The following is a 12,724-nucleotide window of genomic DNA, read 5'->3' as shown; positions in this document are numbered from 1 at the left end:
TATTTTTTAATCAAAATCTTGATCGAAAAAATATTTTACAAGATGTCATGACGATTCGTCAGATTTCACATATACTACGCGTAGTACATCATATCAATATGAAACATGAAACATATGACGCACAAATCACGCGGCAGGGGCAGCGGTCGATGCATGTCTGACCCGTAAGGCCCTGCTCCGTTAGGAAAAACGGTCTCCATCGCAACAAGCACGTATACGCATCATGTCGAAGTCACGATGGGATCAGCTGCAGGAGGATGCACAACGTAAGGTGTGGCGCAGAGCATGAGAGGGTTCTTCCGGCGCACGCCGAGCCCCATGGCCTCCGCCATGTCCACCTCTTCCACGCCGGCAGGCAGCGACCAGTCGAAGTGGTACATGAGCTGGAACAGCGCGAGCTCCATGCCTGCGAGCCCGTAGTTGTACCCGGGGCACATCCTCCTGCCCGCCCCGAACGGCGTGAACTCGAAGTGGAGGCCGTGGAAGTCGACGGCACCCTCCTCCTCGAACCGCTCCGGCACGAACTCCTCTGGATCCTTCCAGTACCGCGGGTCCCTCGAGATGGCCCACGCGTTCACCACCATCCTAGACTTGGCCGGCACCACGTACCCACCCAGCTCCGTCGTCTCGATGCTCTCCCTCGGGACCAGGAGCGGCGCCGCCGGGTGCAGCCGGATCGCCTCCTTCATCGTCAGCTTCAGGTACCTCACGCTGTTGCTGCGCAGCTCCGTCTCGCTGATGGTCTCCTTGCCGTGGAACGCGCGCCGGACCTCATCCTGTAGCTTCTTCATCACCCGCGGGGTACGCATGATCTCTGACATCGCCCACTCCGTCGACGAGCCGGACGTCCCCGTGCCGCCGGCGAACATGTCCTGTCATAGAACCAATGCATACACTTGTGGTCAGCAACTCAGCATGCACGCCATGCATGAATTTTGGAATCCGTACGTTGCAACCTAAGCAAAACCTAACTGAAGTATCACACTACAACTTACCAGCACGACTGCTTTGATGGTGTTGTCCGTGACAGGAAAACCCCAGGGGTTGTCGCCCTTCTGCAGGGTGAGCATGACGTCCACGACGTTCTCGTCGATGACCTCCTTGCCGCTGGCCACCCTCTCGGCGCGCACCTTCCTCCTGCCCTCGATGATGTCCACGAGGATATCGTCGAACGTCCGGTGTATCTCCCGGAGCTTCCGCTTCATCCCGGTGACCTCGCCGAGCACCTCCCTGAGCCGCGGGAAGAGGTCCGGCACGTTGAACCCGCTGGACAGCCCGACCACCCGCTTGATGGCGTGCTGGAACACCGGCATGTCGGGCCGCACCTCCCCGAACGCCGACCGGGAGATGGTCCGGCTGCTGATGTCGTACACCATCCTCGTCACGTCCACCGGCACCCCTTGCCTGGCGGCGACGCGGACGAGCTCCACCTGCCGGCGCACCTCCTCCTCCCGGATGAACCCGAACTGGAGCACCCGCTTCGGGCTCAGGATCTCGTGGATGCACAGCTTGCGGATCTTGCGCCAGTAGTCGCTGGTGGGCGCGAAGATGATGTCCGTCCAGCCGTAGCCGCAGATGCCGCCGACGAGCAGCCTCGGCCGGTTCGCGAAGTTGGGGTCCTGCACCTTGAGCACCTCCCGCGCTAGCTCCCGCGACGTTACCACCACCAGCGGCATCGGCCCGATCTTCAGCATCATGATGGGGCCGTGCGCGCCGGCAAGGTCCCGCAGCCGGCGGTGCACCAGCGTGTTCACGAAGTGGTGCACGCTCCCGATGATCGGCAGCGTGCGAGGGCCCGGCGGACGGCGCACCGACGTCGGCTTGAAGAAGTAGATCATGGACACCGCTAGGAGCGCCAGGAGGATGGTGTTGTACGTCGAGTCGTCCATGGCGATCGATCCACGAGACCACGACACCCTAGTTAGCTGGATAACTTCACTAGCGTCGTCTGGTAGTGGAGTGATGACCTAGCTCGAAGGCTTGCACTGATCTCACTGGTGGAGATACCAGCTGTATTTGTAGTGGAAGCGGGCAAGTACGTCCACGAGAAGATGCACGGATTCACTATCCTGATTCTTCGGTCTGAACGATTCCATCGAATCAAACGGAGAATTAGCAGTAGCATATGTTACATTATTAGACAATTACCGAGTGAATTTAATTAACAAAATTAACATTATAGATGCACTAATATACTTAATCTACATATCAGACTAAGATCTGAATGCAGAATAAGTAGTAGCGGAAGATATAAAATGAGAAACACGTACATCGCGACCGAAAAGATCACTCAAGCAGCGGCATCACCATGGCTAATGTTTATGTCGTTCATGGTGTTGTCGGAGATGTCGGATCTATCGATAAAGTAGTAGGCCATCGTGGAACAAGACGAGCAGTCGCGCCGAAACGCTCCCTAAATGCCTCATCGCCTGCCTTCCGGTGCAGGATCTCGACGGACTGGGTTTCGGAGGCATGCTCTCTAGAACACCCATATACGCAGTAGCCGGGAGGGGAAGACTAAAGAAGGCGCAACAAAAGGAATTGGACTAGAGAGGGAGACAGGCCAGCAAAAGTGGAGAACTCTAGATCTGTTATATCTCTTCCGTTTTCCGGTATAGCCGCTCGGCGTGGCATGCCGAAGCAGGCGACGGATGAGGAGGAGTGTGCGTGAATTTCTCTTTTCTCCCTCACTTACAAGTGTTAGAACATCAGCCCTTATAAGATGTTCCAATTCTCTTCCAACTTGCTATGTGGGACTAAATTTTGTCCCCTCAGCTATCTCCAAGCTATCAACCTGATGGATCTTGAGATTTCAGAAATTATATGATGTATGTGTTAATTTCATCTACATCCAACAACCCTCCGATCCATAAAGATTTTAGTATAATAGTTGTACAAATTTAGTACAAAATTTCCGACAATTATTATGGATTGAATGGGAGTACTAGTAGTATAAAACTACTTCCTCCGATTCATATTAATTGTCACTAACATGAATGTAACTATAATTAAAATGTATCTAGATACATCTATATTGGTGTTAATGCGGATTAGAGGGAGTGCTTTAATTTCAAATAAACATTTATCCACCAGCTTTTTCTAGAGCAATATAACTTTATTTTTCTTTTTGCAATCTCGATCGAGCAATATAACTTTATTTTTATGTTTGCAATCTGGATCGAGCAAAATAACTTGCATGGCCAAGCTGTACTTGTAGTGGAAGCGAGCAAGTACGTCCACGGATTGGCTCACCTGATTCTTCGGTCTGAACGATTCCATCGAATCAAACGGAGAATTGGCACTATATACGAGGGCTTAATTAATTACTAGTACTAGTACAAAGCTTAATTTCAAACGAACATCTATCCATCAGATCTTTCTAGAGCCATATAACTTTATTTTTATTTTTGCAATCTCGATCGAGCAAGATAACTTACATGGACATTGTCGAAAAGAACTAGGCGCGATAAAGTGGGACAAGTGTACACATTGTGCAGCAGTTTCTCAGACTTGACGAAACGTAAGTTGGGCCGTAACGCATCGACGAGTGTCACCTTCATCGCTGTGGATCGGAAATTACCATGTCCCATGAAGAGGAGAAACTGCCATGAAAACTTACAACTGGGTAGCTACAGCTAGTGGTGATGGTTACTCTGTCGCCATCAGACGACACCACAGTGACAGCATTGCATCCGTCAACCTGCAAAACATCACTGATGTATGCTACTCAAGTGAATAAAAGATCCAGCTACGTAGATCGAGTTATCCAAAATCTTATCCAATGGGACACATAGCTGGTATGTGCATACCTATACCGCCCCGAGACTACATACCTCTCCTCCCGAAACCCTACCTCCCCTGCCGCCTCCTTCACGGGCGGTGGCGGAGGACCCCGTCCCCAAGCCCCATTAGCCGTCCCTCAAACCGCCGCCCCTTAGGCCGCCGCTGCTGCCGTCTCCGGTGGTGGTGGCGGCGCCGTCCCATCGAACGACGACGGGGAGGAGAGGGCTTCCGCAGCTGCGCATCTTGGGAGACGATGAGGCGCAGGTTGAGGACGCCGAGCGGCGGCTGCTTGATTGTGGCCTGATGCACTTCGCTGCTAGCCATGGAGGAATGGGTGGAGCGGTGGCGCCCTTCACTCCTGGCGGCGGTTCGGCAGTGGTTCGCATGATCTGCGTCGCCTTTTTCCTCTCTGGTGATCCGGCAGGAGTGACTGGCGGCGTGGGGGCTTCTGCTCTAGCTTTTTTTGGTGGCGGTCCTCGGGTTTCTCTCATGCGAAAGATGAAGACCTGCCGGAGGCCAGTCTGCCTTGATATGGCTGGAGTGATGAGTTCCGAAAGGCACCGCCGGCGAATGGAACAGTGCATCTTTTGCCTGGAGTTTGATGGATCGGGTGGTATTTGATCGCGCGCACCCGTGCTTTTATTCCGATCGTTTGGTTCTGGAGGGAGCGGCATGAAGCTCTATTCTGTGTTGACACCAAGTGAGTTTTTGGTCCATGGTGAAGTCAGAAGAAGGAATATCATGAATGCCGGATTAGCGGACTAGCTAAGGGAGGTTCAAGTCTCCGTGATGTTGAGGGATTTGCTTGGCGTTCCGAGCTCTGCAACAGTGGTATGAAAGTGGGGGCGGCAACACAGGTGAAGTTCAGAGTCATAGCTTTCAGGGTGAAATCCAAGGTCTGGCCTTAACTGGTTTTGCCTGGCAATAACCTTGTTGGAGGCATTGTTTTGAGAGCGGGGACTATCTTCAGGGTGAAAACCTAGGATCTTTGGTCGGGCAACGACGGCGTTGGTGCACCGTTCCCTACTTGGAGACGTCGTTTTTGGAGACTGTATTTCAGGTGTTGTCTTGGTGATGGATATATTAATGTTGCTAGGTTTGAGATGTTGTAGCGGGACTTTTGTTTCTTAGTTTTTTTTTTTTTTTAATATCAAATGTGTATCAATTATATATAGAAGAGAGGCCAAGACAACCGATACACAACGCCAAGAATGGTACAACTCAACTCGATGATACAATGTCACTCGCGCTTGGAGACGAGTGTGGTTATCTAAAGAGAAAGATTAAATGAAACATCTTTTCATGGGAAAAGGTCCTACATCAAAGTCACATAGTTTCTGAGTGGCTTCTACCTTTTTTATTTGGAACGAACCGCTGCTAAGCATAAACAAACCAAGCAAGCAACAACCCCGGGAAAAACATCATAATCCTAGGGAACAAGCAAGCAAGAAAGAAAGTAAGAGTTTGGCAATCTACATCCAAGTCAGAGTGTGTCTAAGTCAACTGTAAAAGGTGCAACTTCAGATTAGTGAAAAAACGCAGCCTTATTATATTTTTCACTGCACTGAAGTTGCATCTATTACAAAGCTCTAGACATAAGAAAATGTTAAACGACTCGGGAGCAAAATGAATACATTCAAGAGATTGTAAGTTTCTTCCAAGTTATGATCCCACCATGTTTGGCAAAGTTAGTTAACTGTATCGACATCTAACCACTAGTTTCTTATACACTCTATACTGTTGTTTGTTTTAATGGCCATCACTTTAGTCGTATGGAAATATCATTACAAAATATATGTTGGATGGACTACGGGGGCTACATCACACAAACAAAAATACCCAGAAACGAAATGTCCACAAAATCTAGCAAGATGATGTGCTGACATCTTTATTAACATGAACAACACACTACAAGAAAAGTTGCAATGGCCGACGAAGTTGAAGTCGCGCCGTGGTTGCTGATGTACCATGGCCAACGATTTTTGGTCTCTCCGTTGTGCATGTCAAAACTTTTTTTTCTCGTTTTTGAGGCCACCTAGCCCGAAGAAAACGACCAAAACGTCGCGTATGGTGGCCTGGGACGTGGTGCATCACAAATTTTCGGGTTTGCCGGCCGAGTCAACGCATATCCGCACCGCCCAGGGATGTAGGGCCCAGATGGCAGCCTCTCTAGCATTGTTTTTTTTCACGATCGCGCCATCTCGTTCAACGCTCTCCGATCGAGCCGTTTACGATGCAGGATCATGCGTCCCGCATGTCATCCTCTATGAACGAAAATTCTTTCTATTCTTGGATTTATTTTGACCCCCTGATTTCTGGCTACTTCCTTTTTTCTTTTGATCCCGTGCCGCCTTAAAAACGTTGAGACCGCTGCTGCTAAATGGGACCCGCATGTCATCCTCTATGTGCAATCAACTTTCTTTTCTTGAAGTTTTTTTTTGGCACCTCATATTTGGTCAATTGCCTTTTTATTTTGGTCTCGTGCCGCCTCTCAAACGGTGATACCGTTGCTGCTAAATGGGACCCGCATGTCATTCTCTATATACTATAAAACTTTCTTTTCTTGGATTCTTTTTGGCACCTGATATTTGGTCACTTGGTTTTTTTCTTTCGATCCCGTGCCGCCTCTCAAACGGTGATACCGCTGCTGCTAAATGGGATCCGCATGTCATCCTCTATATACAATCAAGTTTCTTTTCTTTAATTATTTTTGGCTCCTGATATTTGGTCACTTGCTTTTTTCTTTCGATCTCATGCCACGTTTGAAACGTTGAGGAACCTGCTGGCTCATGGGACCCACATGTCATCCTCTATGTGCTATAAAAGTTTATTTTCTTAGATTTTTTTCACCCTCTGATTTTTGGCTATTTCCTTTTTCTTTTGATCCCCTGCCGCCTTGGAAACGTTGAGTAAGTTGCTGGCTCATGGGACCCGCATGTCATCCTCTATGTCCATCAACTTTCTTTTCTTCGATTTTTTTACCCCCTAATTTCTGGCTACTTTCTTTTCTTTTGATCATCTATGTCATCCTCTATGCCGCATTTGAAACGTTGGGACTGCTGCTGCAAAATGGGACCCACATGTCATCCTCTATGTACAATAAAAGTTTCTTTTCTTGGATTCTTTCTCACCCTCTGATTTTTGATCATTTGCCTTTTTCTTTCGATCTCATGCCGCCTTTGAAAACGTTGAGGAACCTGCTGGCTCATGGGACCCGCATGTCATTCTCAATGTACTATAAAAGTTTCTTTCTTAGATTTTTTTCACCCTCTGATTTTTGGCTATTTCCTTTTTCTTTGATCCCCTGCCGCCTTGGAAACGTTGAGTAAGCTGATAACTCATAGGACCCGCATGTCATTCTCTATGTACAATCAACTTTCTTTTTCTTTTGATCTCAATCCGCATTTGAAACGTTGAGACCGCTGCTGCTAAATGATACCCACATGTCATCCTCTATGTATAATAATGTTTCTGTTCTTGGATTATCTTTGGCTCCTGATAGTTTGTCACTTGCCTTTTTCTTTCGATCTCATGTCGCCTTTGAACCTGCTGGCTCATGGGTCCCGCATGTCATCCTCTACAAACAATAAAAGTTTCCTTTCTTGGAGTTATTTTTGACCCCTAATTTCTGGCTATTTGCCTTTTACTTTTGATCTCCTGCCCCCTTTGAAATGATGATGACGTTGTTGGCAGGTCGGTCCCACATGTCATCCTCTATGAACAATAAAAGTTTTCTTTGATGGATTTATTTTGACCCCTAATTAATATCTGGCTATTTCCTTTTTTTTCCTTTGATCCCCTGCCGCTTTGGAATCGTTGAGGATGCTGCTGCCTCATGGGTCCCGCATGTCATCCTCTCAGAAAGGTAAATATTTATTTTCTTGGATTTTGTTTACCAACTAATTTTTGGTTTATTTTTTCTTTCGATCTCCTGCCGCCATTAAAACGTTGTCGACGCTGCTGGCTCACGGGTCCCACATGTCAGCCTCTATAAACAATAAACGTTGAGGACGCTGCTCCCTCATGGTTCCCGCATGTCATCCTCTCAGAACGATAAATATTTCTTTTCTTGGAACTTTTACCGACTGATTTTTGGTTTTTTTTATTTTCGATCCCCTGTCGCCTTTAAAACGTTGACGACGCTGCTGGCTCATGGGTCCCCGAAGTCAGCCTCCCCATACAAGAAACATGTGATATCTTGATTATTTTGCATACAATAAACAGTGTATTTCGCTCTGAGCTATTGATACGTCTCCAACGTATCTATAATTTCTGATGTTCCATGCTTGTTTTATGACAATACCTACATGTTTTGTTCACACTTTATGACGATTTTATGCTTTTTCTGGAACTAACCTATTGACGAGATGACGAAGTGACAGTTGCTGTTTTCTGCTGGTTTTGGTTTCAGAAATCCTAGTAAGTAAATATTCTCGGAATTGGACGAAATCAACGACCAGCATCTTATAATTCCACGAAGCTTCCTGAACACCCGAGAGGGACCAGAGGAGGGCCCTGTGGGCCCCACACATGTGGCCGGCGCGGCCAAGAGGGGGGCCGCGCCCCCTATTGTGTGGCGGCTCCGTAACCCTTCCGACTCCACCCCTTCGCCTATAAGAAGCCCCCTGACCTAAATCTTCGATACGGAAAAAGCCACGGTACGAGAAACCTTCCAGAGCCGCCGCCATTGCGAAGCCAAGATCTGGGGGACAGGAGTCTCTGTTCCGGCACGCCACCGGGACGGGGAAGTGCCCCCGGAAGGCATCTCCATCGACACCACCGCCATCTTCATCACCGCTGCTGTCTCCCATGAGGAGGGAGTAGTTCTCCATTGAGGCTAAGGGGCTGTACCGGTAGCTATGTGGTTAATCTCTCTCCTATGTACTTCAATACAATGATCTCATGAGCTGCCTTACATGATTGAGATTCATATGAGCTTTGTATCACTATTCATCTATGTGCTACTCTAGTGATGTTATTAAAGTGGTCTATTCCTCCTCCATGATGTAATGTTGACAGTGTGTGCATCATGAAGTACTTGGTATATGCTATGATTGTGATCTCTTGTAGATTATGAAGTTAACTATTACTATGATGGTATTGATGCAATCTATTCCCCCTTTCATAGTCTGTCGGTGACGGTGTGCATGCTATGTTAGTACTCGGTATAATTGCGTTGGTCTATCATGCACTCTAAGGTTATTTAAATATGAATACCGAATGTTGTGGAGCTTGTTAACTCCGGCATTGAGGTGCTCTTGTAGCCCTACGCAATTAGTGGTGTTCATCATCCAACAAGAGAGTGTAGAGTATAGCATTTATCTATTCATTTATGTGATCAATGTTGAGAGTGTCCACTAGTGAAAGTATGATCCCTAGGCCTTGTTTCCAAATACTGCAATCATCGCTTGTTTACTGTTCTACTGCATCTGTACTTCCTGCAATATTACCACCATCAACCACACGCCAGTTGTAGCAGCAAGCTATTTTCTGGCACCGTTACTACTGCTCATATTCATTCATACCACCTGTATTTCACTATCTCTTCGTCAAACTAGTGCACCTATACATCTGACAAGTGTATTAGGTGTGTTGGGGACACAAGAGACTTCTTGTATTGTGGTTGCAGGGTTGCTTGAGAGGAATATCTTTGACCTCTTCCTCCCTGAGTTCGATAAACCTTGGGTGATCCACTTAAGGGAAAACTTGCTGCTGTTCTACAAACCTCTGCTCTTGGAGGTCCAACACTGTCTACAGGAAAAGAAGCGTGAGTAGACATCAAGCTATTTTCTGGCGCTGTTGCCGGGGAGGAAAGGTAAAAGGCACTCACACTCCAGATCACGGCAACTAAGCTATTTTCCGGCGCCGTTGTAAGTGCTCGAAGCTATTTCCTTTAGATCCTGCAATTGCATCTTTTTGTTTCTTGTTTTACACTAGTAAGGGATAATGGAAAACAACTGTGAGCTTTTTAATCTATTTCCTGAATTAAGACATAAATGGTGTGCTGCAAAAATTAAAAAACCTATGGAACCTTATTTGCATGCTAATAGCAATGATATTAGTATGAACGCTTTGAACACCATTGTTGCTAATGATATGGAAAATTCTAAGCTTGGGGAAGCTGGTTTTGATGAACATGATATTTTTAGTCCCCCAAGCATTGAGGAGAAAATTTTCTTTGATGATACTTTGCCTCCTATTTATGATGATTATAATGATAGTAGTCTTTTGGTGCCGCCTACTATGGAGGATAAATTTGATTATGATTACAATATGCCTCCTATATTTGAAGATAGCTACTTTATTGAATTTGCTCCCACTATTACTAATAAAATTGATTATGCTTATGTGGAGAGTAATAATTTTATGCATGAGACTCATGATAAGAATGCTTTATGTGATAGTTATATTGTTGAGTTTGCTCATGATGCTACTGAAAATCTTTATGAGAGAGGAAAATATGGTTGTAGAAATTTTCATGTTACTAAAACACCTCTCTACATGCTTAAAATCTTGAAGTTGCACTTGTCTAGTTTTCCTATGCTTATTGCATTATGCCTACATAACTTGTTTATTTAAAAGATTCCTTTGCATAGGAAGTGGGTTAGACTTAAATGTGTTTTGAATTTGCTTCTTGATTCTCTCTTTTGCTTCAACTCTTATTTCTTGGGAGTGCATCATTAAAATTACTGAGCCCATCTTAATGGCTATAAAGAAAGAACTTCTTGGGAGATAACCCACGTGTTTGTTTTACTACAGTAATTTTGTTTTATATTTGTGTCTTGGAAGTTGTTACTACTATAGCAACCTCTCCTTATCTTTATTTTATTGTATTGTTATGCCAAGTAAAGTCTTTGATAGTAAGGTTGATACTAGATTTGGATTACTACGCAGAAACAGATTTCTGTCTGTCACGAATTTGGGCAGGGTTCTCTGTAGGTAACTCAGAAAAATCTGCCAATTTACGTGCGTGATCCTCAGATATGTATACAACTTTCATTCAATTTGAGAATTTTCATTTGAGCAAGTCTGGTGCCTCTAAGAAATTCGTTTTTACGAACTGTTCTGTTTTGACAGATTCTGCCTTTTATTTCGCATTGCCTCTTTTGCTGTGTTGGATGGATTTCTTTGTTCCATTGACTTCCAGTAACTTTGGGCAATGTCCAGAAGTGTTAAGAATGATTGTGTAACCTCTGAACATGTGAATTTTTGATTATGCACTAACCCTCTAATGAGTTTGTTTCGAGTTTGGTGTGGAGGAAGTTTTCAAGGGTCAAGAGAGGAGGATGATACAATATGATCAAGAAGAGTGAAAGCTCTAAGCTTGGGGATGCCCCGGTGGTTCATCCCTGCATATTTCAAGAAGACTCAAGCAGCTAAGCTTGGGGATGCCCAAGGCATTCCCTTCTTCATCGACAAAATTATCAGGTCACTTCTCTTGAAACTATATTTTTATTCGGTCACATCTTATGTACTTTACTTGGAGCGTCTGTGTGCTTTTATTTTCATTTTTGTTATTTTCATTCTCTGAATAAATTCATGCTTGTGTGGGAGAGAGACACGCTCCGCTGGTTCATATGAACACATGTGTTCTTAGCTTTTAATTTTCATGGCGAAGGTTGAAACTGCTTCGTTAATTGTTATATGGTTGGAAACGGGAAATGCTACATGTAGTAATTGGTATGATGTCTTGAATAACTTGATACTTGGCAATTGTTGTGCTCATGTTTAAGCTCTTGCATCATATACTTTGCACCTATTAGTGAAGAAATACATAGAGCTTGCTAAAATTTGGTTTGCATGATTGGTCTCTCTAAGGTCTAGATATTTTCTAGTAAGGGTTTGAACAACAAGGAAGACAATGTATAGTCTTATAATGCTTGCAATATGTTCTTATGTAAGTTTTGCTGTACTGGTTCATACTTGTGTTTGCTTCAAACAACCTTGCTAGCCTAGGCCTTGTACTGAGAGGGAATACTTCTCGTGCATCCAAAATCCTTGAGCCAAAAACTATGTCATTTGTGTCCACCATACCTACCTACTACATGGTATTTCTCCGCCATTCCAAAGTAAATTGCTTGAGTGCTATCTTTAAACACTTCAAAAGTTATTACCTCTTATTTGTGTCAATGTTTTATAGCTCATGAGGAAGTATGTGGTGTTTATCTTTCAATCTTGTTGGGCAACTTTCACCAATGGACTAGTGGCTTCATCCGCTTATCCAATAATTTTGCAAAAAGAGCTGGCAATGGGGTTCCCAGCCCCAATTAATTAACTTTCATGATTTTACAAAAAATAGACACTCCTCCATGGTATGTGATTGTTGGACGGCACCCGAGGATTCGGTTAGCCATGGCTTGAGAAAGCAAAGGTGGGGAGGAGTGTCATCTAAATAAAACTAAAATAAAAAAGGCACTCCTTCATGGTATGAGATTGTTGGCAGGCACCCGAGGATTCGGTTAGCCATGGTTTGTGGAAGCAAGGTTGGAAGGAGTGCCACCCAAAAACAAAAATTCATGGGAGCCACTCTTTGAAAGTCTGGCTGGCAAGGGGGTTAGAGTGCCCACTACCATTCGTTGACAACAACAAACACCTCTCAAAACTCTACTTTTATGCTCTCTTGATGTTTTCAAAATAAAAGCTCTAGCACAAATATAGCAATCCATGCTTCCCTCTGCGAAGGGCCATTCTTCTACTTTTATGTTGAGTCAGTTTACCCATTTCCTTCTATCCTAGAAGCAAACACTTGTGTTAACTGTGCATTGATTCCTACATACTTGCATATTGCACTTATTATATTACTTTATGTTGACAATATCCATGAGATATACATGTTACAAGTTGAAAGCAACCGCTGAAACTTAATCTTCCTTTGTGTTGCTTCAATGCCTTTACTATGAATTTATTGCTTAATGAGTTAACTCTTATGCAAGACTTATTG

The 12,724-nt window shown here is 45.0% G+C and overlaps 1 protein-coding gene across 1 annotated transcript; it reads right to left on the bottom strand.

Annotated features, from left to right (window-relative positions):
* Positions 1–220: 220 nt before the first annotated feature.
* LOC127348496 (premnaspirodiene oxygenase) lies at positions 221–1,958 on the bottom strand. The gene is made up of 2 exons (XM_051374509.1): positions 996–1,958; positions 221–872 (listed from the first exon to the last, which is right to left on the bottom strand). Exons 1-2 carry the CDS (start codon positions 1,887–1,889, stop codon positions 222–224), a joined length of 1,545 nt encoding a protein of 514 aa, XP_051230469.1. The 5' UTR covers positions 1,890–1,958; the 3' UTR covers position 221.
* Positions 1,959–12,724: the final 10,766 nt, after the last annotated feature.

The sequence above is a fragment of the Lolium perenne genome, chromosome 4, assembly GCF_019359855.2.
Source record: "Lolium perenne isolate Kyuss_39 chromosome 4, Kyuss_2.0, whole genome shotgun sequence".
Taxonomy (NCBI): Eukaryota; Viridiplantae; Streptophyta; class Magnoliopsida; order Poales; family Poaceae; genus Lolium; species Lolium perenne.
Note: the sequence above shows the minus strand (reverse complement) of the source record. Positions and strands in the feature narration are given on the sequence as shown.